The sequence below is a fragment of the Oryzias latipes genome, chromosome 5 (genome assembly GCF_053564925.1).
Source record: "Oryzias latipes strain Hd-rR chromosome 5, Olatipes_Hd-rR_3.1".
NCBI lineage: Eukaryota > Metazoa > Chordata > Actinopteri > Beloniformes > Adrianichthyidae > Oryzias > Oryzias latipes.
The window spans coordinates 15,319,516-15,344,966 of record NC_136241.1 but is presented as its reverse complement, the minus strand read 5'-3'; the positions used below and the strand labels follow the sequence as shown (position 1 = coordinate 15,344,966).

Below are 25,451 nucleotides of genomic sequence, written 5' to 3'. Positions count from 1 at the left end.
TTCTTTCAAAGCAGGTTTTAGCAATTTAAGGACAACTTTGTTGATTATCTGCTTTCATGAAAAAAGATAAGGAAAATCCTTTTGTTTTTTGGGTAGACCCAATCTTGTAATCATGATATTTTGTCCATCAAAGAAAAGGTATTGGTAGTTTTGCAGAGAAATGTATTCTTAAAATTCGCACAAAGTTATTTCATAAAAGTATCGACTCAAAAAGCAAACCAGAACATCATGCAGTGTGAACTTGTATTTTCAAAAGTCCATCCATGCTTTTTTTCAGTCACATTTTACTGAGGATATGCCATCCCATACACTGTTTCATTACTCTTCATTCATTAATATACTAAATTTTTATGAGTAAACAGTGGCATAGGCCTGCCCAACTTACTTGGCAACTATGACTCAATTCTCACAAGTTTTGCATCTTAGAGTGGTCATAAGATGACTTTTAAGATGCTTTCTTTTTCCTAGTTTTTCTGTTTCAAGAAACTGTATAAAAGGTAGGATTTTAACAGTTTGTAACTTTAAGGTCACATTTATGTTGCTTATTGGCTGTAAAATCTTTGTCAGATCTGGATACCCCACCAGTTTTAGCATTAACAACCATTAACTTTATCCAGCCCGTCCAAGACAAATTGATGAACACTTTAATATGGCATTAATGTATTAGGATCCATTTAAGTTGAAAGCTTTGGCTTCTTAAATGCATTCTTTGCTATTATAATGGAGTGACGCCATTTTTAAAACATTATTTAACCCTTGTACTATGTTAGATGACCCCACCCTTACATTGATGTGTTCTCCCTACCATGACAAAGGTGGATAAAGGTGAAAGTTTTCATGTAATCCATGGACACCAGTGAGGTTCACAAATCATATAAGAAAAAAGGTTCAGAGCACTGTTTAGTGGGTCTACATGACCCAACTCCCAATGTTAAAGTGCCTAGGATAGCACAAGGGGTTACACGTGCAATATGTTGCACTGGCAGTTATGCCAGCATTTGTCCAATAGAGGTCAGTGTCGAGCTTGATTTGCTGCATCAGCTCAATAAGACCACTACAGCTTTATTTACATCCCTTGTGCTTTCCTAGGCACCTTAACATTGAGAGTGGGGTCATGTAAACCCCACAAGACAGTGCGCTGAACCTTTTTTCTTCAACGATTTGTGATCTTCACTGTCCATTTATCCACCTTTGTCATGGAAGGGATAACACGTCAATGTAAGGGTGGGGTCATTGGATAGCACAAGGGTTAAATGTATGTATGTATATATAAAAAACCTCAACTTCAGTCCTCTATAACAACGGATTAAACACTGCTGTCAAGAGCCAAGGAGCAACCTTTGTTTTATTATAGCCTATTCTGACTCTGTACATCTTTAAAATTGAATTTAAAACCGTAAATACATACATAGATAAATAAAAGATCTAGCCCCCTGGACATTTTTTTGCGGTAAGAATTGCAAGTTGCTGCTAAAGCACAGAAGACGGCTTGTATTAGGGAGTAAAAGCTGATATTTCAGAAAGTTTGTGTTTTTAAGATGAAATACTAAAGATTAATAAAATAATGACTTTATTAAAGAGTTTTTCTAATTAGTTTTTAACACAAGGAAATTTGTAAGAATGAATGTTTCAGTTCTGAATAATGAAAACCTTCATTAACGCTCAGTGCATTTTGTATTATTTTAATAAATAACATTAACAAAATCATTTGTACACAGGGTTTGCTTATATCAGGCCTGGGTCAAATTGTATTTGCACATTGTTTCTGGATTACATTCGTTTTCCCCAGCAAGTGTGGTGTTCTGCAGGACAGTTTTATGTGAGGAAGAAAAATATTACAAGTGGCTTACTGTGTTGCCCTATAAATTCTGGAGGCTGCGGCTCTGTCACAAGCTTTACCTCCTCCTGCTGGTAACCGCATAGGTTTAGTTTGTGCTGTTTGGAATCAAGTCACATGCCCTTGTAAACTAAATTGTTCCATTTACGGAAGCTGGAGTTTACGACGCAGCTGTGTTTGCGAGTCCCAACGCTTTTCTGAGTCCAGAAAATATCTGAAAAGCTTAAAACCAAAATTTGCTGGAAAGGCAGCGTAAACGTCTCCATAGAGTTCAGGGAAAGTTAGCATGCAGCATTTTGTTGGTTTTTGAAATTAAAAACAATAACAACAAATGAATACAGTTTCAATGAGTTGCCTAAAACAATACTGTAACTGTGGCAACTGTCGCAACTGTCTGTAGACATGGAATAAACTGCTTTGTGAAGACTGAAGCTACGTTTACACCTGCCTACGCCTCGGTGACGCGCATTCAAGCGGCCACTTTCAATGAAAAGTCTATTTTAAAGTACATGTCTGCGTGTTTCGGGCTTCCACGTTCAAAACTCGTGTCACTAAGCAAGTTTTTAAAGACCCACTCCAATGAAACTTGTTTTTTGGGTGTTTTTAACATGTAGCACATTTCTCATGCTGGAGGACGTATATAAAATAATTTCAGATTAAGACTGCGATCTGAGTATTTATTTATTCAAACTGTGTTGAACCGAGAGCAGCTGAAAACCCATGGTTTAAAAAAGCTGGTGTTTGTGACCATAGACTGTAAAAATACAGTTTTTACAGTCTATGTTTGTGACACAGCAACTGACATGGGCGGGACAAAGTGTCCCTTCTCCGCTACAAATCTGATGCATCCACTTGCTGACAAATAGATTCATTAACGCCTTTATCTTCCCCATCTGAGCTGGTATCTTGTTACAAAACAGGCAAAGGCAAATCTCTAATGAGCTCCCTCTGCTCTGCAGAAAATGTATTAAAAAATGACACAGGGTTTTGATTTTTCCCTAAAAACTGCGTAATCATTATTAAAAGACCACTGAAAACAATTTCACAACAGAAAAATATATAGTTGGAGTTGGACTGGCAGTCAGTTTTCAGGCTCTACATACAAAACACGGATCCATTCAATGCCAATTGAAAACAAAACCACCAAGTCTTTCATGCATCAGAATAGAGCTGTGAAGGCAAAAGCCAGGAACAAGTTTCGCGAGATTTGCGCCACTTCGGCATTTCATACCAGGGCTCTTCTGTGTAGTACTAATACATGTACTAGTATTGGGTAGAAACAGTCTAGTGTGAACACCATATGATAAAAACAGTGTTCAAAAGCTCGCATTTATTCTTGAATATGCAACACATGCCCGGTGTGTATGTAGCATTATGGCAAAACATACGAATGCTTTTCTTCTAAAAAAAATGTAACTGGACAAGAAAGTAAAAAAAAAATGGATTCCATGTTTAAAAAAGCTTAATGCCTCAAAATCTTTTTCACTAACATAGTGGCTATTGTTGTAAACTGCAGCCATCTTGATAACCCCACCAGTTTCCAAACAGGTCAGACTAAGTGTGTAAGTGTTAGCACAAAAACTTACAAAAAAAACACTTTAGAAAACAAGATATCCTTCTTTTTGGAGGTTCTAATGTCCTCTTGTAAGCAAATAAAATGCGTAACTTTTGGATCCATTTAGTTCAAAACATGCAAAAATGTTAAAGTTTCTCCTAAGCATACCATATAAAAAACTCCATAATCGTTGACATTGACATCTGAGAGCATTTTTGGACATAAACATAAGCTAAGCAATAAGAAGAGAAATCTTAAACTCTGTTGTAAACCATAGAAAAAAAGATGCCTATACACCTACAGAAGATTACGGTAATACTTGCAACAGATGAAAAACCAAATCTCCTCACAGCAGCTCCAGATACTCTTTGACCCAAGCCTGATGCATCTACACATACAGTCAATATACTTAAACATATAGCAATAATTTATTTTGTGCAGAGAGTGAGGTCTTTGGTGATAATTTATGCAGACACAACTGTTTGCATGTTAACGTGTCTGTGTATTTACAATATATGCATATGTCTGTGCAGGAAAAGTCTTCAGGGCCGCCAGGACTTCCGGCTGAGCACACACACACACGCCACATTGATGCGTATGAGCCTCCACGCCACCAGGTTCTTGAATGAAGTGAGCGCCCGGACAAAAGTGTGCGAGTTGGTGCAGTAGGAATTCCAGTGTCTCGCATCGATTCCTAAACAGCTCGACCTTCCCGAAAGAGGGGTGTTACACGTCGTCTCAAAGAAGTACTGCTTCTTTTTGACATTGTTGATGTTCACGTCTGGGAGAACAGTGACTTCATTGCCTAAGATGTCCGTGGCTTTAGTCTTGTTGCCCACCCAGACACTAACACTGTCACACACTGAGTATTCTCCCCGGTGCTCCTGCCGCGGCTCCTCTGCTTGCCTGCGGTTCCTCCTGTTGGCTCTTTGTGGCTCAGATGGTTCTGCATCAGGGGGATGAGCGCTGAAGAGCACTCTGGGTGAGTGGTATCTGCGCTTGGTGAAGAGCTTTGGGTCCACAATGGGGATGGAGTTGGGGCTTTGGTTTACCGCTGTGGCTCTGGATGACCCCCGGGTGATGGCCGCCACAGCCTGAACACTCAGGAAGAGCAACAGGACCAGCATGGACGACCTCATCGGCGCACAACCTGAGATTTTCAACAAGAACAAACATTGTGTTACTGCTGATGAAGGGGACATGGGTTTGTGGGGTGAAGACATATCAAATCTTACATTTTACGTCCCACTTGTGTTGGTCTACAAAATAAAACATTGTTCCTCAAATTATAGTCCCTTCAGTTTTCAAAAACAAGCCTTGCTGAGCCGAACTTTGTTTAGGTTTTGCTTTTATTTAAAAGTAATGCAAAAAATATGAAGAACTGGCTTCATCTTTCATATAAAGGAATGCCCGGCAGAGACAACACTGAGGCAGCACAAAAACATAACACAGATGGAGCAAGCAAGGTAAACACATTTTACTTCACCGCAACTTTCAAACAGCCTATGGCTTTGACTTGAAATAATTTGTGACAAGTATGTACACAATCTTATTGCTACTCAAAGAGGGGTCTGTGGGTATTACAAAAGTCATAAAAATTAAAATACTACTTCCAATATTATTATTATTATTATTATTAACAAATATTAATAACATCACTTAGATTTATGAGATTAATGAATTAGGATGGATGTAAGCATAAGCACTCAGAGTAGCAAACCACATACTCCACAACACAGACTTAATGGTTTTGATTAAGTATTTTTTGAAAAAAGTTACCATAAAAAAAACTCCTGTCTGACGCAATTAAAGGTCAAAATCCTTATTAGGCAGGAAGGAAACAAAACAAAGAGCTGCTGGAGAAATGTTGAGCGTAACATAATTGATGAACAGATTTAGATACATAAACAGGTGGTGGTTTAACATTTAATAACTTATTTAACTACAACTGCAAAATGATTGTTATAATTACCTCCAGTGAAGGAAACTGTACTTACTTTCATTAGGCTGCTAATAATACTCTTAAACGTCATGTAGCGCTGCTTCAAGAAATTGGGACATGCATCACTCAGTTGCTCTGGGGTTTTTATTCAAAACTGTTAAACAATTATTTAACAGTTTAATTTTATGGATTATAAGGCAGACATATCTAACCTCACCAATGTGTGTGATTAAATTAAGAAGCATTAGAACGACTTTATGGCAAAAAATACAAAACCGCCAATCTGAAAAATATCCCTTTTTTTCAGGAGACAAGACAAATGTGTTTCAAATATTCCATTCAATAATGATTGGAGGATTTTGTCTTGTGACCTTTATGTCATATGTGGCAGCCGTGGTGCAGTGGTAGGGTGGTCGCCCTCTGATCAGAAGATTGCAGGTTCGATTCCCGCCTTGCCCCGCCCATGTGTCAAAGTGTCCTTGGGCAAGACACCAAACCCCACCTTGCCTCTGGTGGAAGGTTGGCGCCAGTGTTCAGCAGCAGGGCTGCCATCAGTGTGTGAATGGGTGTGTGACTGGGTGACTGGGTTGGTGACTGTAAAGCACTTTGGGCCTTGTAGGTAGAAAAGCACTATTTAAGTATATGCCATTTACCTTTCCATAAAAACAGCAGGATTTTCCTACAAGATTCACCTAAAAAGTGGAGTTATCTTTGTTCTCACCATTTAGTGTAAAAGCTCAAAATGTAAAAATGTGCAGGTTTTGTATTTTGACCATTGGGTTTTCCGTCTTCTGTGTGTGCACCTAGTTAAAATTGATTCAAAGTCATGAAATGATGCATGGTTTGTTAAAATGATTATATTTTAATAAACCAAATAAATCAGATCAGTTGAGTTTTGATTGCGGATTGTGATAGAGGTGATCCGGAAAAAGCTAATTCTTGAGTTATTTATCTATCAAGGCTTTTTATTTAATTTTTTAAACTTGAAAGTTCATTTTGAGGGCAGTCATTAAGTATTTAAAGCTGTATGAGAACACCTCTGGCACTATTAACCTTGTAACAGTAGGACAAGACATAAAAATAAAAAAAAACACCCTTAGGGATGTCTGCATGAAGAAGGCATCCTCTCCACAGGGGATGTGCCAGGACTGTTAAAGAAGAATTAGTTTATCTAACTTTCCAACTACATGTTTGAATGGTGTAGCAGATGGTAGGGGAGCAATAAGTTAAATATTCTCTGATTACTAGCTTGCCTGGCAATAACCCATTCCAAAGAGGAATGTTTTAAGCCTAAGTTTGAATGTAGAAACTGTGTCGGCCTCTCTTACATGAACTGGGAGCTTATTCCATATAAAACAGGGGCTTGGTGGCTAAAAGTTCTACCTCCAAATGTACTTTTAGAAATTCTGGGAACCACAAGCAGTCCTGCATTTTGTGAGTGAAGTGTTCTGTTTGGTTGGTAAGGCACTATGAGATCTGTAATGTAGGATAGGGTCGTACCATTTCCGGCCTTATATGTTAGCAGGAGGCTTTTGAACTTTATTCTAGATTCAACTTGGAGCTAGCGTATTCTAGATTTGGAACATCAGCTGTGATATCAGATAATAGACTGATTTAAAATACAGGCCATGTCTGCTGTATATCATCACTTTGCCTCCTGTAGTTTCTTTGGTGATGCTGTCTCTAAAACATACAGTATCCCTGCTCTCACCACAAAATAGAAAAGAAAAATCCCAACCAATAGCAAACATCTTCATTTCCTTTTATTATCAAAAAGGACCTGTCTGTGAATTGAACACATTCATGTTTTGTCTGTTTTTCTATGTTTTCCTGGCATGAACTACGGACAATTCTTCACTTAGCAAAAAGGTTTTAGAAATAAAAAAACAACCACAACTTCCACAATCTTATTTCTTAAAAGAGATTTTGGTGAGCGATATGGCCCAAGAAGAATCAGGACTGTAAAAAAAAAACCCTTTACAGTCAAGTCTGAATAAATTGGATAAACTTCAAGTCTGGGGTGAGGGAAGCAATGAGAAACACTTTCTAGTGTTTATTTTTTTGGGCTGTGGTACACATATAAAATGCTGGGTGTCAGAGATACTTGCTGCACTCCCAAAACACATACCTTATTGACAGTGAGGCAGAGATCCTCACAAATGATGGAGCAACTGTCATTTATGGTTAGCATGAAATGACATCTGTGTGCTTTAGTTGACGCAGCACAACAGGAAGATCTGTTGTGTTAACACCTGTGATGGCTGTGGCAGCAGGACCTGTTAGCAAGGTTTATTATAAGCTTTGTTTGCTTCAAGTATATCAGGAACATTTGTGAATTTATACTGTCGCTGCAACAAATCAACACTATTGGAAATACAAAAATCAGAATAACCTAGTGGAATTAAAGTCATTGTTCAATTGAATACAGTTTATTTGTATAAAATATGAAGTTGTAAATGCTTGTGGGGTCTGTTTTACTAAGTTCCTCTGTCATGTCAGGCCTCTTCCTGTTTTTTTTTCTAATAAAGAGCTTAGATAAAAAAAAAAAAAAATTAAAAAAGCATCTTTATGCAAGCATCTTTATAAAAAATACGATCCCAGAAAACTGTTCTGTAATATAATTTTGTTTTGGTCATTTACATCCAGAATGATTAAAGTATGATCTAATCTGAGGAAAAGAGTAAAGGTATTTAATTCCCTAAATAAAAAAGATGCTTTAAAGAAGAAAATAGCTTCCCCATTTATATTTTTTATTGTTTTTTATTTTATTTTTTGCATTAGGGGAACATTTAACAATTTATGGCAAAGACTCAAATAAAAACAACCAAAAACTTGTTAGTCACATTTATTTTTAGCTTTCTTGTTGTTAAAATCTATGGGACAGATGGAACCACACTGGATTTGTAAACAGCAGATCCCAGGTCCAGGTCCAGTAAGGCCACATAGGGCACTAAGTGTAAAACTGAATGCTTCATTATTGTGTAAAGCTAGTCATTGCAAAGAGCAGCTCAAAAACAACAACAACAACAACAACAACGAAAAACTCAAGGTGAACTTTGAGTCTAAATGGGTTTTCACGGAAGCCCAATCAGATAAAAGTAAGAGGGTTCTTTTAAAGTCTATGAGACAAAAAAATAAAAATAAAATAAAATCATACAGAGGCAATACATTCTTTTGTGGATTTTTAGGGTTGTGAACTTTCCTACTTCAAATATTAAGGTTGCAAAACAGCTACATTTAGCATTTTTTTGTCCTTTCTGCGTTTGTTTGCTGTTTCTTTCTGTTTTTTTACGCTATAAGGGGCACTTAAAAGCTTTGATTTTCTTTTTCAAGAAACAACAGTGCACCATATAATCCAGGGTGCCCTATTTGTGGGTTAATTCTGGATGTGTTTACTAATATCTAAACGATTTTGAGAAGTACATGGTGCTCTGTTAAAATGTCAGTCTGGTGTTATTGTGGGAGCTACAGGTTTTGTGAATACGCTAATGTGTTATAAACAGTGTTATAAACAAATTCTAGAGTTACTGTGAATGCAGTTAAAAAGAGTGACTGACAAACTTATCTCTGACTCATTTGTCTCGCTTAATGCGATTTATAGTTTTGTACACCTCATAAATGACTTAAATTGAAAAATATACAATTTATAATCTGGTGTGCCCTATAGTGCTGAAAATATGGTAACCCTTTTTTTCAGTTTCCCTCCCCAGTTTCTTTTCCCTTTATAGTTTGTGTCTTCTCATGGTGCTGTTTCCTGCTGTTTGACATATTTTCTACCCAGTTCAGTCAATGTCTCTTATCCTGTTAAGCATATCCAGTTACTACAATGCATCTTGTTTGTGTTTTTTCATGCATGTGGTCACCACCTCTCCTCTGAAAGAGGATTCTGTAACTTCACATCATGTAACAGAGTGATGTGAACAGTCATAGACACAGCTGGAGGGGTTATTTCACTGGTTGAGTATTCCACAAAGAGGCAGTAAACTTGGCCTCATGGCAACTTAGGTTCCAGCCCTCAGACCTTTTGCTGCGTGGCATTTCCTCGACCCCCAGATGAAGGGAAAGTGGGCTCTGGGAAACATTGTGGATGCTAACGGAGCTCCTCACCACTTCAGCAGAGCAAGATGATGTGTTTGAGGAGGTCCAGCTGGCTTTCATTTGTACTGTGGCTTGACAATCTTTACTAGGGAAAAGAATGTGGAAAGTTGAGGGGGTTTTGAATGTTTCTTGACATGGAGTCTTGATTTGTAGAGTCTCACAGAATTTCTAGACTTCTGGCTCATCCTGAACAGATATACATTAAAATCCCAGTGGTCTTTTAATTATCATTATGCCATTTTTAGCCAAAATAATTAAAAAAAACAACTACGTCGTTTTCTAGGATGTAATTATGGGCGGAATCATCAACCCCGCCCCCATTTCCCGTCATCCATCTGTTGACCACCCTCTCTCCTGCTAGCTTATAACCCCTCACAACCCCAACCTAGCATTACCCGTGCAACGAAATGGTGAACAGTAATGGAGCTGTTCAGCTGTACAGTTTTGACCCAGATGCCAGCTCAGACAAGAAAACGAGGACAGTGTTGGTTTCTTTGTTCAAAATGGAGTGGAACAGGGAGCTTGTGTCCCACCAATCATATTTTCTACATGGCATGTCGCGCTAGCTTCTAGATCTCAACTACAAGCTTTTTCCATTGAAATTTTTTAAACTGTTCCTGAATCACAATGATTTGAATAAGGAAATACTCATAAATTAATTTTAAGCTTAATTTTCTTAATCTTAATCTTTCTCCACCATCAGAAAAACGCCCCAAGAACATTAAAAACACCAAAAACACGATTGGGTCTTTAAAAACAACTTTCGATATAAGTGAGTGGTTTAGCTGAATGCCAGCTACATTTTCTACTATGAATTTTAAACACATTCTCAGAGGAACAGTGAGTTTTCACAGGTGATCATCAACCAGAATGAGATCATCATGTAAAATGTTCATTTTTGATGGGAACATGAGTATTTTTTTTTTTCTTACAATGTTCGCTGTTGCTAAAGTCCGCTTGATCTGCCTAATTTATGGTAAATCTCTGAGAACAATACTACTACAAAGCATTGTCATCTCACAAGTCCTCACAAGTTCAATTAAAACTATCTGCCTAAAAGGGATAAAGGAAAACCAAAGGTTCTGTTGGTCACAGCTGGCCCCGCAGACAACTAAGGCAGGTTCAGGTTATTGAGGAAGTTAATCCTTGGCCCCTGTGATACAGGGAAAGAACCCTATACAGGGGGCACTCGTGCAGCATGCAGGTGAACAGGGCGTTCAAATCCTGGATGGTAGTTTAGGCAGGGAACACAGACGCTCCAGCATAGATGCCGACCACAGTGTTGATCACTGTACTGTGAACCTCAGCTCCAAAAGGACCAAAGCTGCTGTGGGTATGTTTGCTTGTGCTCTTGAAATTTGGCGTTTGACTGATTTCAGACTGCTTCAAGTCAAATCCATCTGGGAGTCTAAAGACGAAAATATTATCAGTGACTAAGGTGATACTGTAGATCAAAAGATGATCAAAGTGGAACTTTAAGGTAAATGTATTTGCAATGGTGCTTTAATTGGTGAAACATAGTAAACATTTAAGGACACTGAATGGCATAAAAATCAACCCATTGACTGTTGTAAATTTTACAAGAGTTGTTCCATCCATTTATAAAGGACACTACTTGGCACACCGTTTTACCAATATACAAACAAACTGTATATTTCTACACAATACCACAAGAACATGGTTGGCAATTTTCATACCTTTTCAGTGTTTCCACGTGAACCGTATCACCTCTGAGGCTCCTATAGGATGTAATTAGAGCTCAGTGTGCTCTGAGTGCCTCCTGCCATCAGTGCTGGCTGCGGGCCCCCATGTAGTACACCTCTGCCCTCCTCTGCTTCCACCTTTCAGTCCTGATGAGAGACGAGCAAAGAACCTGTCTCAGTTGGCTCATAAACTCTCTGTAAACACATGCACTGCTAGAGCAATACAGGAAGAGAGAGTTTATATGCCTTTCCTGCTCACCACATTGTCACATACTGAACAAGCTGCTATAAAATGCAAAGTAATTCACTTTAAATTAATTTACAGAGCAATTCAAACAGCATCATGTGATGGACACTCACAGAGTACACCAAACAGTTACCAGATGTGTTGTCATTTGCATCATTAATTTAATACTGTCCACTATTGTCAGGATTTTTAATAATTTCCTCACCAGATAGTGGACTTCAAACATATTTTACAGCATTTTGTCACGGTGCTCAGCTTACCCCAAACAAAACACTGTATCAGATTTTACCCTCTTTAGCGTCCACTGTTAAGCTGACATTCAATAAGCGAGAGAATATTTGAAGGATGAAACAGTGCCCTCAAAATCAGGCTGATTTAAAACTCTATCACATTTCCCCATTAATTCCTGTGTATGCTTGTGAGTGATTGCTTTAAAGCTATCCTGAGAAAGTAACAGTGTGTAAGATATGGAGCGCTTGCAAAACGAAAGAATGCAGGCTCCATTTAAACAAAGGTTTATGGGCTGTAAATCTAAATGACTGTGGTGTACTCCTGTACAGAACAGCACAGAAGGTGTTCAGGGAAAGACGGCTCTGGATTTTACAGTTTAATTGGATGACCTCAAAACCGCAGTGCTGGCTCTTTAAGAAGTACCCTTTAATTGGGTTTTACTTAGTTAATGTTTGCTTTAAATAGTCATTATTTGTGTTAATTAAGATGGAACCCTGTCGACTGTATCACGCTTAAAGATACACTCCGATCACCTTTGATATGTTTTAAAAGCCTTTCCATTGGCCTTTTAACTATGATTTTGCTGTGTTTAGCCAAAATAAAAAAATCTGTGTGGTTTTCGAAGACATAGCCAGAGCTGCAATACCTCATTAGGGAATTTGCCTCAGAGTTGTGGGCGCGGGGGCCATTGGCATGGAGCAACCCAGCCCACCATTCTCCTTCCTGGTGCTGAGAGCTCTCTGTTTACACACTCCCGCTAGCCCATAGTCCCTCACAACCCCAGCCTAAAATTACCAGTGTACCAAAAATGGTGAGCAAAATTAGAGCTATTCAGCCGTACAGCTTTGAGCTAGATGCTGACGTGGACAAGAAAAACAGAGATGGATCTAGTCAACTATTTAAAAGTTTTAAAAAGTCGTCTTTTTCAAACTGCATTTTTTCGTATGCTCCTGATTCGTAACAACTTATATAAAGAAATATTCAGAAATGCAATTCTAAATGTCCTCCATCCAAAAAAACGTTCTACACCTGAAGTACTAGAACTGGAATTTAAGAGTGATGCTGCTTCCTTTCAAAGTAGGTAAACATTATAAACAATATTACAAACAATAGAACCACCTTTTAACCCGCAGTGCTTTTTGATTTTCAGCTGAATGAAAGCAAATTACTTTGTAACAAGAAAACCTCTAAAACTCATCACTGGCAATGATCTGGACAGGATGAAGTGAGATTTCTCTGTTTAAAATATTTCGGCACTCACCTTTCAATTGCACATAAAACAACTGATGTATAAATTATTTGTAGATAAACCCTAATTATCAGGAGGAAAAAAGAGGTTCAAATGTAGGCATTATATATAAAAATCTAAAAAGAATAGTAAAGAGCCAATCTCACAGATGTGTCCACATATGTTTAATGCCAATTAGTTCAGTGGTGACATTTTAGCATTCAGATTCATGGAGGTCATTTTACCTCAGGGAGAAACAATGGATTAAATTAAAGTTCAAAAGTGTAAATGAACTCATGTGGCTGCATCCAATTAGACGTATAAAGCTGTTCTTGGACATGCATTTAGGCACTGAAGCATTAACTGCTACTTTGGATGTTGGCATCTTATTTGCATGCAGTATAATGAGAATAATGAACTCATTATATCCTTTTGATGCAGAGCTCATATTCATGGGCAATTATAATAGCCATTTGCAGTTTCTCTTTAGATTCCTGGGCATTTGAAAGCACAGTAATCTTAAACCATTAAATTGATTTTCATCAATTTAATTTGTCAAATGCACAAACTTTTTTCTTTAAATGTAACTCTGTTCCAAATTTATCAGACTCAGTCTTTAAAATGTTGACTATGTTCTAAAGAGCTATTCCAGTTAAGGTAATACAACTTTTTTAAAGACCGACTCAGATAAAAACAGCTTTTTTGTGTGTTTTTAGCATGTTCTTGTGGCATTTTTCTCATGATGGAGGACATATATAAAGAAAATTAAGTTTAAAATAGCATTTCTGAATTTTTCTTTATTCAAATCAGTGATAATCAGGAGCAGATGATACAAATGCTGTCTGAAAAAGCTTTTATTTGTCATGTAGAAGCTACAATAGGCAGGCGACAAGCTCCTTGTTTTGCTCCATTCGGATGCATCCACTGGTACACGTAGATCCATGAACGTCTTCGTTTTCCTCATCTGAGCTTTCTCCAAAAGTCTACGGCTGGATAGCTCCAATAGTGCTCGGCATTTTTGTTGCACCGATAATATCAGGTTAGGGGTGTGAGGGGCTGTAAGATAGCGGGAGAGAGTGTAAACAAAGGGTTGATGGGAAGGAGTGGCAGGTTTAATCTGCACCAACTGTCCCAAGGTGAATTTTTATTTAACCACCACTGCTAATCAGAAACTATATCCTAGAAAACAACACTGGTTTCTGATTTCTGGCTAAAAACAGCGTAATTATAATTAAAAGATCACTGGAAACGCTTTAAAATCGTTTAAAGAATGATTGTATTGGGACTAACTAACTAAGAAAAAGTCTAACTAAGAAAAAAATTACAACTCTATGACTCGCATTAACTGACTTTTTTATGAATAATGTTCATTGCTTACCTGTTAATGAAAGTTTTATGTTTTAAAATGATCATGCCTGATATCCTTTTTTTCCTTTCTTTTTTTTGTCAAAAATTGAGTGGCCATCCTGAACCACTGACCTACAAATCATTACCTCTGATGGAGCCAGTGTAATGAACCCTATCTGACTGACATGCAGGCTGGGTTTGTATACAATCCAGTCTCCAGACAATCTGCTACCTTTGGGAATAAAATGGCTGAAACTTCATTCATAGGGTGAAAGTCAGAGTCATTTTGGTAATCTGATCCACCAGAACTGACTTTTATTCCAAGAGAATGGGAGGTGCGGGTGACTTTATCTACAAGCCAGCAGTGGGATTTGAATGACATCCTGCCGATTATATTGCTTGTGCCAAAACGCTCACACGCTGAACTTGTCTTTCTGAGAAGTTTAATCCTTTAAATTGTTCATTTTTTAGAGAATGACACCATTTAAAGCTGTTTGCCGTATTAGTTTTTTCATGAGACAAAATATTCTCATAAGTATTTTTGAGTATATTCTATTTCCACACAGATTTAAAAATCTAGACAAATTACAGTACGGTAAGGTCTGGGACTAAAAAAACTGAAAGTAAAGACCATTATACTTAAAGCTGCAGAAACACAAAGTTAAGACGCCTTCATAATTGACATATTATTTCCCTGAAATAAGAAAAGAGAAAATCATAAAATTCCAGATAAGATATCTGACTTTGACAGTTAAACAAAAGTCTTCCTTTACTACTTTGATCAAAATCTTACATATGATGTGGGGTGTCTGTTTTTAATAAACAATGTTATTGATCAGACTGAATTTTTCTGATAATCTTTCAAGACCAACTTTTTTTAAATTTTTTATTTTGACTATTTGGTACACAATGTCTCACTTCAAGGAAATGTCAGTGTGCAATAATTTCTTTGCCATCTTTGCAAAAAATTATAAACAGTCTTCCATGGCACTATCAACTCATGATTATGCAGTTTTTAGCCAAAATAAAAATGGACCTAGTTTCTGCAGAGCTGCAGTAGTTCATCAGAATTACACCTCTAAATTGTGGGCGGGACCGTTGGTGTTATTATATTATTATAGCTTTGTTCAAATTCTCTCCCACTAGCTTACAACGATGTAACGGTGCAACGAAAATGGCGAGCAACATTGGAGCCATCCAGCCGTAATGTTTTGAGTCAGATGCCAGCTCAGATGAAGAAATGAGAAAAGATGCACATGGGTCTATTTATTTGCAAGTGGATGCATCAAAATGGAGCGGAGGAGGGGGGGGCTTGTTGCCCAAGAAATTGGACCTCCTATACAGAACTACAAACTTTTCAATTTACCTTTTTTTATCTGCTCCTGATTCACAACAATTTGAATTTAAAAGTTTTTTTAATCTTAATTCTATGCCCTCCATCATGAGAGAAATTCTACATGAACATGTCAAAAACACTAAAAACACAATTTTTTTGGAGTGTCTTTAAATATCCCCAGAGTCAGCTCTGAGGCCTCCTCCAGGTGGGACATTTTTCAAATCCTCTTCTAAAAAGTGTAAAAAAGATGCCTTTGACCAACCAACCTAACTACGGTAGTCCTTTTAGGAGTAAATTTCAGTCTGAGTCCCTTAAACGTGCTAAAACAATCGTATGGCAGCTTGAAGTAATTTACAAATCAAATTAATCCCTTTATGCATTTGACCAGTCGGGTGGACCCCTTCACATTGTTAACCAATTAGATGGAGCCCTTTTTTTCTTTGTTTTGTTTTTTTCTTTTGCTTTTCATAAATCATAGTGTGCTATAGCAGTTTGACAACACAATTATGAGGTTACATCAGGAATTAGTGTTTAATGTAAGAGTTATAGCAAGTATTCATAATCTTTTTTACAAAAAAAAACAAAAAAACTTTACACAAACACTGAGATGTCAAGCATGTTTTGGGTTGCAGAATCTAACACAGTAAATAAGTGAATCCTCAGAAAAAGAGTAGCCCTCTCACTGTTAAACTGTTCTAGAAACTTGCTGTTATGGTTCTTTTATTAGGTTATTAAATGAAATAATAATAATTGATGTCCTATGTATACGTAATGTAAAAAATGGCTTTCAGATTTATCAAATGCATTTAATGTATCAACTAATAATAGATTAGGCTTATATGCAGTCCTAGTTAGAGCTGCATAAAAGACAGACATATGTTTTTGACAGTTTTAATTATGTTATAAGAAGTGAGTTGTCTTATAATGTATTTTATATTAAATCATAGTTTTGCTGAATAAACGAACGAACCAACAAAAAAAAATATATATATTTTTCATATTAGCCAATTTTGACAAAAGCTGTATATTATGATGTGACATTTTCAAACACACTCCACATTGGCCTTATTTAACCCTTGTGCTATCTTAGATGACCCCACCCTTACATCGACGTGTTCTCCCTACCATGACAAAGGTGGATAAAGGTGGAAAGATTTCATGTAATCCATGGACACCAGTGAAGATCACAAATCATTGAAGAAAAAAGGTTCAGAGCACTGTCTAGTGGGTCTAGATGACCCAACTCCCAATGTTAAAGTGCCTAGGATAGCACAAGGGTTACAGCAAATTGATCTCTTCATGTTGAAACATGTTACTGTTATTGCATCGTTCTGATGGAAAGGAATCCCTTAATTAGAAGTATGGTTCTGTTGTTGTGTTTTCATTGGATATAAATAGACAGGCAACCAATGGCAATGTTGTTACTATGATACCTGTTCATCACATTGTTATTTCTTCCTTTATGCCTAAGAGGTTATTCTGCTGTAAGTTAAAAATCATATGCAAAGATGTAGAATAATGGAAATAAAACAATTTGTGTCATTTTTTTTGCTGCTAAAATTATAAAGGTAAAGTTTCAAAAATCCCATTAACAATTTTTTAAACTTCTGCAAGAAGTCCTTGATTGGCCTGTAATAGTGACAGTAATTTTACCGTGTTGTTGCCCCCTTTGGAGATATGGTTTCAGGAAAGATATTTTGTGTCAAGCCTCCAACTTCCTTTTTTAATTGGATTTTCTTTTGACAAAGAAAATAACACTTCCAAGCTTTAAGACAAAGTGCAGAGCATGATAGATGGTGAGAAGTCAGTCCATTTATTTTTAAAAAGGTGCGTGACAGCACATCATTTTAAGTTTAAAGTTTAAATCTCAAAAAAGAAAAGAAAAAAATAGAAATATATCATCTTTGACTCTGTGATGGACTAGCTAACTGTCCAGAGCAAACACCCCCTACGCATGATATTAGCTGGGTGGGTAATAGAGAATGGATGGATGGATTGATATTGTTGTGTGAAATCCTATTTTAAAAAAAAATCGATAGGACTCAAAGTTTATTATTCATCAGTGGTCATTGTACCATACAAAAAAACAATAAACCTATTCATGCAAAGGTGAACTGTATGTCACAAGATGCAGCACCAGACTGCACTCTGAGTGGAATCTAATATTGTCATGGAAACAGACAAACGAGCAGACTACAGGATGAAAGTTAAAAGAAAAAAGCCTATTATAAGGTCTAGAATGGCCATGAAGCAATATCAAGACAAATGTTTAAACTGTGTTGCTTTGCAACTCATTTTACTGTATTTTATCTTGTGCGAGCTAAAATACAGTAAAACTTCTGGCTTTGCTTTAACAATGAAGATTCACAAATGAACAAAATCAAATTATGGAACAATGCACAGCTAAAAAATGTGTTTTTCATCACTGTAACCTGTTTGGTTTGTACATGAGTTTATAGCTGCTATTTTTTCTTGTCTGGAAAAAAGTAGAATAAAGATAAAGGGAAGCAAGTAAAACCCATAATGTTTGCATTTTCTTAACTGCTCTCCTAAAGCATCAAGCAGAGTCAATTTTGAGTTTTACTTTTATCAGACAACTATGCGGGAAACCATTTCAAATACTGCACTGCCTGCACTGGCAGTTAGTTTTGATTTAGGACAGATGTGTGCAATCTTCTCTGCTAAAAAGACTCTGAGTTCTCATCGGATCCAGAATAAATCAAGCCAAAGACATCATCAGAATCTGATAATCCAAAACTTTTAGTGATAGAAAACCAGCATTAGATGCTAAGAGCAGACAATCTGGGTTCAGCGTTTGGACAACATTTGCATAATAGTTTATTTCCATGTGACGTAGTTGTCTTCGTGAATTCGATTCTGTGCAATCCTCCTGATGACAACTCTGATTGCAACACAGAGGCATTTGTGCAAGAGTGCAACAAGACTGGTTTAATTGTGGGGCATTACCAGCGAGTCAAGACTCTGGCGTTATTTGCAACGGTATTTTTCTTGAACCTAAAGATTTTTTAGTAAAGGAAACATGATCACCTAATGAGGCTTTTGTGTGGTCTGCACTGAGAAAACACAGCTGTCTCTAAACACAACAACTGAGACGGTAATAGGTGCTGATCTCTTCATTTAGTGGCACACATTCAACAAAATTTGTGTTCAGACTTTAGCAGAAGTTGGACACCAAGATCAACTCTGCTTGAAGATTATATTTGTTGTTTGTCAGGATTTCATAAAACCTCATGATGGACTTTGAGAGTAAAGTCCAGATCTGATATGGCTTTCAGTTTTTGGACAGAATGGTTGTTTTCACTTCACTGCTCACTTTAAAAATTGTTTGGCCAGACCTCCACGTCTTCCTTGACACTTGGCCGATGTTATTCTTGAGTTTATTACTGTCATAATAAAGAACAGATCCTTTCAAAAATGTCAGACACACTGAGTGCCAGACATGTCTTTTGTTTGAATCAAGATCTTCTCTGGAAAATGCAGCACTTAGCATTATGCACCAGACTTACACCCAACATTACCTTTTAAAAGCGCTTTTTCCCGTGCATGAAGAGTTGTTATGAAAAGGGAAGTTAGCATGTTTGGAATAGTTAATTTGACTAAACTCTTAAAGGTGCAGCCAGATAAGGAGTCCAGAAACGACAAACATAAAGAAAACCCAGAGTTATCAAACTGTAAAAATCGTAAGATTGGAATCATAAGTCAAGCAGGAAAACAAACAGTTTTGGAAGACTACGACAGAGAAAAGAGTTATCATAAAAAATTATGGAAATATCACAGAATATCATAAAACATCTCAGAAAAGCAACACAGTCCAGTGTCACAGTGACACAGATTTGCTGGTGGATGTCAATCTTTTAGAGACTGATATGTTTGCTCAGTTGCTGCAGCCTTAACCTGAGCAGTCCTGACTTCTTCTGCATCTGCTGCTGTTTTAAAATAGCAGCTGTCATTTATCTGTATAAACATCATCCACACAAATTTAAAGAAGGACCTTTTATTAAAAAGCGCTAATAGAAAAGATTCTTTAATGACCATGCACAGTGGGCTATGCCTAAACAGCTTTGTTAGAAATTATTATTATCATTATTTTTATTGTTGTTGTTTAACTTATTTGCAAGAAAATGCATGGGTTTGAGAGAAAAGCGTGCTGGCAACAGACAAGCTTGTTCCATTTATGATCTGTTTAGTAATGCAAAAGTATGACAACAATACTGTGCATTTTTACTATTGGTGGTAAAGACAAAACTACTTAATACTTCTGTCCACTTTGTGCTTTCAAAGCCTGAACATCTTTTCAGTGTCACAAACTTGAAAATTACTGTCAAACAAACCTTTTAAAGATGAAATTCTAGTCTTTAATTGTAGGACTATTTTCCATAAATACAGTAAAATAAATTTGATAAAACAAAGCAAAACAAGTTTAAGGGTAAATTTAAAACTTAAGCATTTTTAAAATTCATGTTTATTTTGATCCACACAAGAAAGCTTTTCAATTGTATGTCATTAGAAGCACTTTACTAAATTTATTATAATGCATTTATTTCTGGTCAACAGATTTTTGACATTGTTAGATAAGTGATTACATTACACTCACTTTATCAGGCACTCCTGTCCAACTGCTCGTTAAAGTACATTTCTAATCAGCCAATCACATGGCAGCAACTTAATGCATTGAGAGCGTGTAGACATGCTCAAGACAATCTGCTGCAGTTCAAACCAAGCATCAGACTGGGGAAGAAAGGTGATTGCAGTGACTTTGAATGTGGCATGGTTGTTAGTGCGAGACACGCTGGTCTGAGTATTTTAGAAACTACCGATCTACCTGAGGCTACAATTCACAGGCTCATCAAGATTGGATAACAGAAGATTGGAAATACTTTGTCTTGTCTGATGAATCTTCATTTCTGCTGCGACATTCGCATGGTAAGGTCAGAGCATGGTGTCAACAACATGCAAGCCTGGATCCATCCTGCCTTGTATCAATGGTTCAGGCTTGATGGTGGTAGGTGTGAGGGTATTTTCTTGACACACTTTGGACACACATTTTCTTTGGACACACCTTAGTACCAATTGAGCATCGTCACAATGCTACAGCCTACCTGAATATTGTTGCTGACCATGTCCATCCCTTTATAACCACAGTATACCATCTTCTGATGGGAAAATGTGCTATCTCATGCAGTTCATCATTTCTTAACCCACTATGTCTACTGTTGAGCAAACGCAGGGTCCACCATGGACAGGTTGTCAGTCTGTCGCAGGGCACACAAACACTCCCACGCGCACACCTAGGGGCACTTTAAAATTACCTATTAACCTATAAAGCATGTTTTGATTGTGGGAGGAAGCTGGAGTGCACAGAGAAAACCCACAGATGCACAGGGAGAACAAGCAACATGCAAACTCCACACAGAAAAGTCCGGGACTTAAAAAGCGAGAAGGTCCTAGAGTGGTTAGCACTGCATGGTGGCACAGTGGTTAGCACGTGCACTGAACGGCACCAAGGATCAAGGCAGTTCTGAAGGCAAAAGAGGGTGTCCCTGATAAAGTGCACTCCCATATTTATTAAAGCCATCCATCCATCCATTTTATATTCAGTTATAGGTTTAAGGCGCGATACAAACTTTCCCATGCATGCATGGAAACTCCACAAAGACGAGACCCAGCTGCAGTCTGAACAAAGCCATTCATGCTGTGAGACAAACGTGAAAGCCAGCACATCACCATGCAGCCCACTTCAACAAAGCCCATTTTCAGTAAAAATAGTAGGTTTGCAACTTTTAGTTGCACAGTTAGAGTTTAAGTGTTTTGGCCTGTGCTTCCAGTTTTTCGCACCCCGTGGTTAGTGTTTTTAAAGTCATTGTTTAAAAATCTATTCACAGCGTGCGCTTTAAGCCTATACGTCTTTGCAGCTCATCAGACATTTACAGACCTTTTAAGACAATCATTTCTTCGTGCATACCTATAATGAAAACCTTCCAAATAAAATAATTTCTCACGTTGCAGATGACAATTGAAGTTAATGTCTGTTTTTTAAACAATGCATTAAGATTTTTATAACAATTTGCTTCGTGCAATTGTTGCTACTTTACTCAGTCTTTACTTGATGATTTGGGAAAAAAATATTATGATTTAAAACTAGAACAAATGTGGTAGAAAGTGTGTAAAAGTCATAGATGGGTCATTGTAGTCGAGTTGTTGTTGGAAAAATGAATGAAGTCAGGGTTCAAATACTGTGTGGTCTTATTGTAACTTTCTCTCTGAAATTGTGAGGCACTCCAGCCTGCAGGGAAATTTTACTAAGGAGAGGCAGTTCTGCTCAGTCACAGGTGCAGGCTTGTTGAACTCTTTGACACTAATTTATGCATTTTTAAAATTTATATATTTTCCATTCATTTTATAAACAAATTACATAACACAAATAAGAGATTTCACATAAGTTTATTGGAGATCAAATCCTCACTACAGTTATTATTGGCTTTGAAAAAAATCTATATTTTTACTTTTTAAGTGAGTCCAATGCTTTAGTGAACTAAGCCTGAGGCATCAAACAATGATCAGACATGTCTTCATGGAAGCACAGTTACTGATGTAATTATATTTGAAAGGTGGATAATCAGTTTTGATGTGAGTCAGGTATGGGAAACATACAGGCACATAATTACAGTTAAGCTCTGTTTGGTGGACAAGATGCAAGCCTTGTTTATGTGACAACTGACAGCAGCAAATCAAAAAAATATAGATATAATGAAATATGTTGTAAATACTCTCAGTAAGTATGAGCAATGCTTCTCAACTCTTCTCTAAAAAAAACTTTACAGGAAACTTTTTCCGAGATTTGTTTAAATTTGGCTTTATAACTGTTCACCACACAAATTCCTCTTGTCCTTCTTTAAAAACTAGTCCCAATCTCTTTTAGATAATTATAACAAAGTGCAATTCTTTATTGCACATTTCTTTTCTTACATAATATTTGGAGTTGTGGAAGTCAGACAGGAGTAACAAGGCTTGGAGGAACATTTATCTGGCTTCTATGCCAACATCTCATATCTGACACAGAAGGGAGTCATCGGTTTCAAAGGAGGGAACCTATTCTGTATTTCCAAAGTTTTCGAGGCCGAAAGTTACGCCTTCCACTTATTTGAAACCTTTGTATAATCAGAGGTTACATAAATGACATGAGAAAAAAAATCATGGAATCTATTTTGTGAATTCACTGCCTGCAGAAGCATCAAAAGTTCAAGTCAAATGTTTACTTTTTTCTTTGCAGCTTTTTTCATTCTTAAAATTATTTGACATGCATCCTAATTTAACAGTTACTCAGAGAATATTTGTTCAGTTTTTCCTTATTAGACATACCGGTAATGTATTTTGTCTGACCATGAAAAAAACTCCTCTGGCCTTTAGGGAACAATTCATCTTTCCTCTTATTGTTTCGCGCTTTTCAGAACACTTCAGAGACATTTCATTTTGTTGGACCACACAGCGTCTGTAACCTGTCAAAAGGAAATTACTTTAATCTGCCAGATCCTGTTTGCTCCTCTGTGTGACATATTGTTCACCTATAGGAACAACTTGAACTATGTTGCTCTAAAAAAACCTGACAGATGTAGATTTTCCACTGTACACCAGTCAATGGAAAATGAATCTCAATCAGGTCCGAAGTCTATCAGGGATCATTTGAAGTCAAGTACTCTGCAGTTGGATCATCTCAAAAGTTGTTTTAATTTTTCCATCATTCCCATTTTAGGAGTAAAAATGTTGTTATATTTCAACAAAAAACATTTCAAATTCCATCACATGGGGTCTTTAAAATCAGGCATAGTTTTCAGTTTTCAAAGTAAAAACCCTAAACGCCAGCCAGTGTGAAAATGCAACATATCTCATGCTTTGCATACTTGACATAGTGCAAAAAATATTATGTTTCTCACCAGGAGTTTGATCAGATTTGCCAGAACTTGTCTACCATTACTCAGTATGACTGACAAGACTGAGAGAAGAAAACAAAAGCAAAAACTTAGAGATCACTTTGATGCTCTTTTGATCTATTGTGAAAGAGTTTTAAGTGGTCTTTTAATTATGATCATGCTGTTTTTAGCTAAAATCTAAAAAACAATGTTGTTTTCTAGGACAGTTTCTGCAGACCAGCAGGAGTTCATTAGAAAATTGCGTCTGAGTTGTGGGCGGGACTGTTGTCATCATCTTTCTGTTTACATTCTCTCCTGTTATGTTACAGCCCCTTACATTCCCAACCTAACATTACCAGTGCAACAAAAATGGCGAGCAAGATCAGAGCTATCCAGCCATAGAGTTTTGACCAAGATACCAGCTCAGACGAGGAAAACAAAGACGTACATGGATTTATTTGTCTGCAAGTGTATCAGAATGGAGCAGAGCAGGTAGCTTTTGGTTTGCCATAGTAGCTTTTATGACACAGCTACACCCTTTTGCCATGGCCAATTTTTTGTCTGCTTCTGATTCATCACAATGTGAACAAATAAATACTCAGAAATGCAATTCTAAGCTACATTTCCTTAATATATGTCCTCCATCATGAAAAAATGCCACAAGAACATGTTAAAAAAAGTTTTGTTGGAGTTGGTTTTTAAAAAAACCCTCAAAGTCTCACATTTTATTTTCTAATTATTTTCTATGCAAGGAGGTATGTTCATGCGTAGTTGCATCTCACATGTGACTCCTTTATTACCTTCTGTCAATACACTAAAACCACCACACATGTTTGGAATGAAAATTTCAACAAGCATGTACAGGTTTTAAGTGGTTTTCATACTACAACGGCTTTTTAAAAAAATTCTGCACAGGAGCTGAAAACTGAAGAGTATGTCCAAAAGTGTCCCAACAAGAAGGGAATTGTTAAACTTTCAAAAAGTTCTTCTGTGCTCAGGAGTGTGGCAAGACTTCCTCAATCTAGTAACTGCCTTTTATGTGAAGAATGCAATTTGTTATAGCTGTGGGTACTTATAACCTTGAGATGGTTACCCTGCAGCAAGATCCATGTTTACAAGCCAACATGCCATGCAAACACACAAACTGTGCAGGAATTCTTTGAGAACACTTCATAGCCCAAGGAGATGAAAGCTGGTCTGATTCCTGCTATTGTAAGCTGATGAGACTTGGCTTCAACAGTTAGGTAAAGCAGATGATCAGATTCCTGCTGGGTTTTATTTATATACCACTCTAGACATTTAAAATAAAGACATTAAACAGACTTTGGTAAGTAAAATGATGACTTTAGAAGAGATAAAACAAAAACATCAAAAAATGTCATGCAAACTTTACCTTTTTGATCTTAAAAGTGATTTTTGTGTGATCAACAAGTATATTTTATGTGTTTTATTACTAGGCAGTGATGTTTTTAATAATGAACTAGGAAAGTAAATCCACACAGTTAGGTAAATGGTCCTACCGCTGAAAAAGCGTTGTCCTCTCCCACGTTAGTAATACTTCCTGCAGCCTTCCAGATATATATTCCACTTTATGTCCAGAAGATACCTGATGGGAGAAGAAGCATTTCTTCCAAAGAGTCCTCTCTGAGTCTTGCACTTGTTTGAACATTGTTCTGTTAGTGAGAAGCTTTTCAGATGTTGCAGGAACTCTTCAGCTGCATGGAGCTGCAGGTCCTAGTGCCTGCCCTATACTTCAACCAGCAAGTGACTTTAATTTTTTTGTCTGATTTCACTGGTAACATCAGCACCTGCTCAGATGGTCAGAGATTTATAAATATTTAAAAGCAAGCAGGTTGATGGGGGACTCTGACAAGCTTCCAAATGCCAAAAAGCCACAAGTACAATTCAAAATACTACTTTCTTTAAACTTTTGATTGTGACTCAAAAAGAGAATTACCTGGTCACTGCCTACTAACAGAAATGGTCACAGAAACTCTCA

The 25,451-nt window shown here is 37.1% G+C and overlaps 1 protein-coding gene across 1 annotated transcript; it reads right to left on the bottom strand.

The window, feature by feature from the left end:
- Window positions 1-2,500: 2,500 nt before the first annotated feature.
- ngfb (nerve growth factor b (beta polypeptide)) lies at window positions 2,501-25,116 on the bottom strand. Its single transcript, XM_004068938.5, has 3 exons — window positions 24,973-25,116; window positions 11,130-11,282; window positions 2,501-4,542 (listed from the first exon to the last, which is right to left on the bottom strand). Exon 3 carries the CDS (start codon window positions 4,529-4,531, stop codon window positions 3,935-3,937), a length of 597 nt encoding a protein of 198 aa, XP_004068986.1. The 5' UTR covers window positions 4,532-4,542; window positions 11,130-11,282; window positions 24,973-25,116; the 3' UTR covers window positions 2,501-3,934.
- Between the last annotated feature and the right edge of the window lie 335 nt (window positions 25,117-25,451).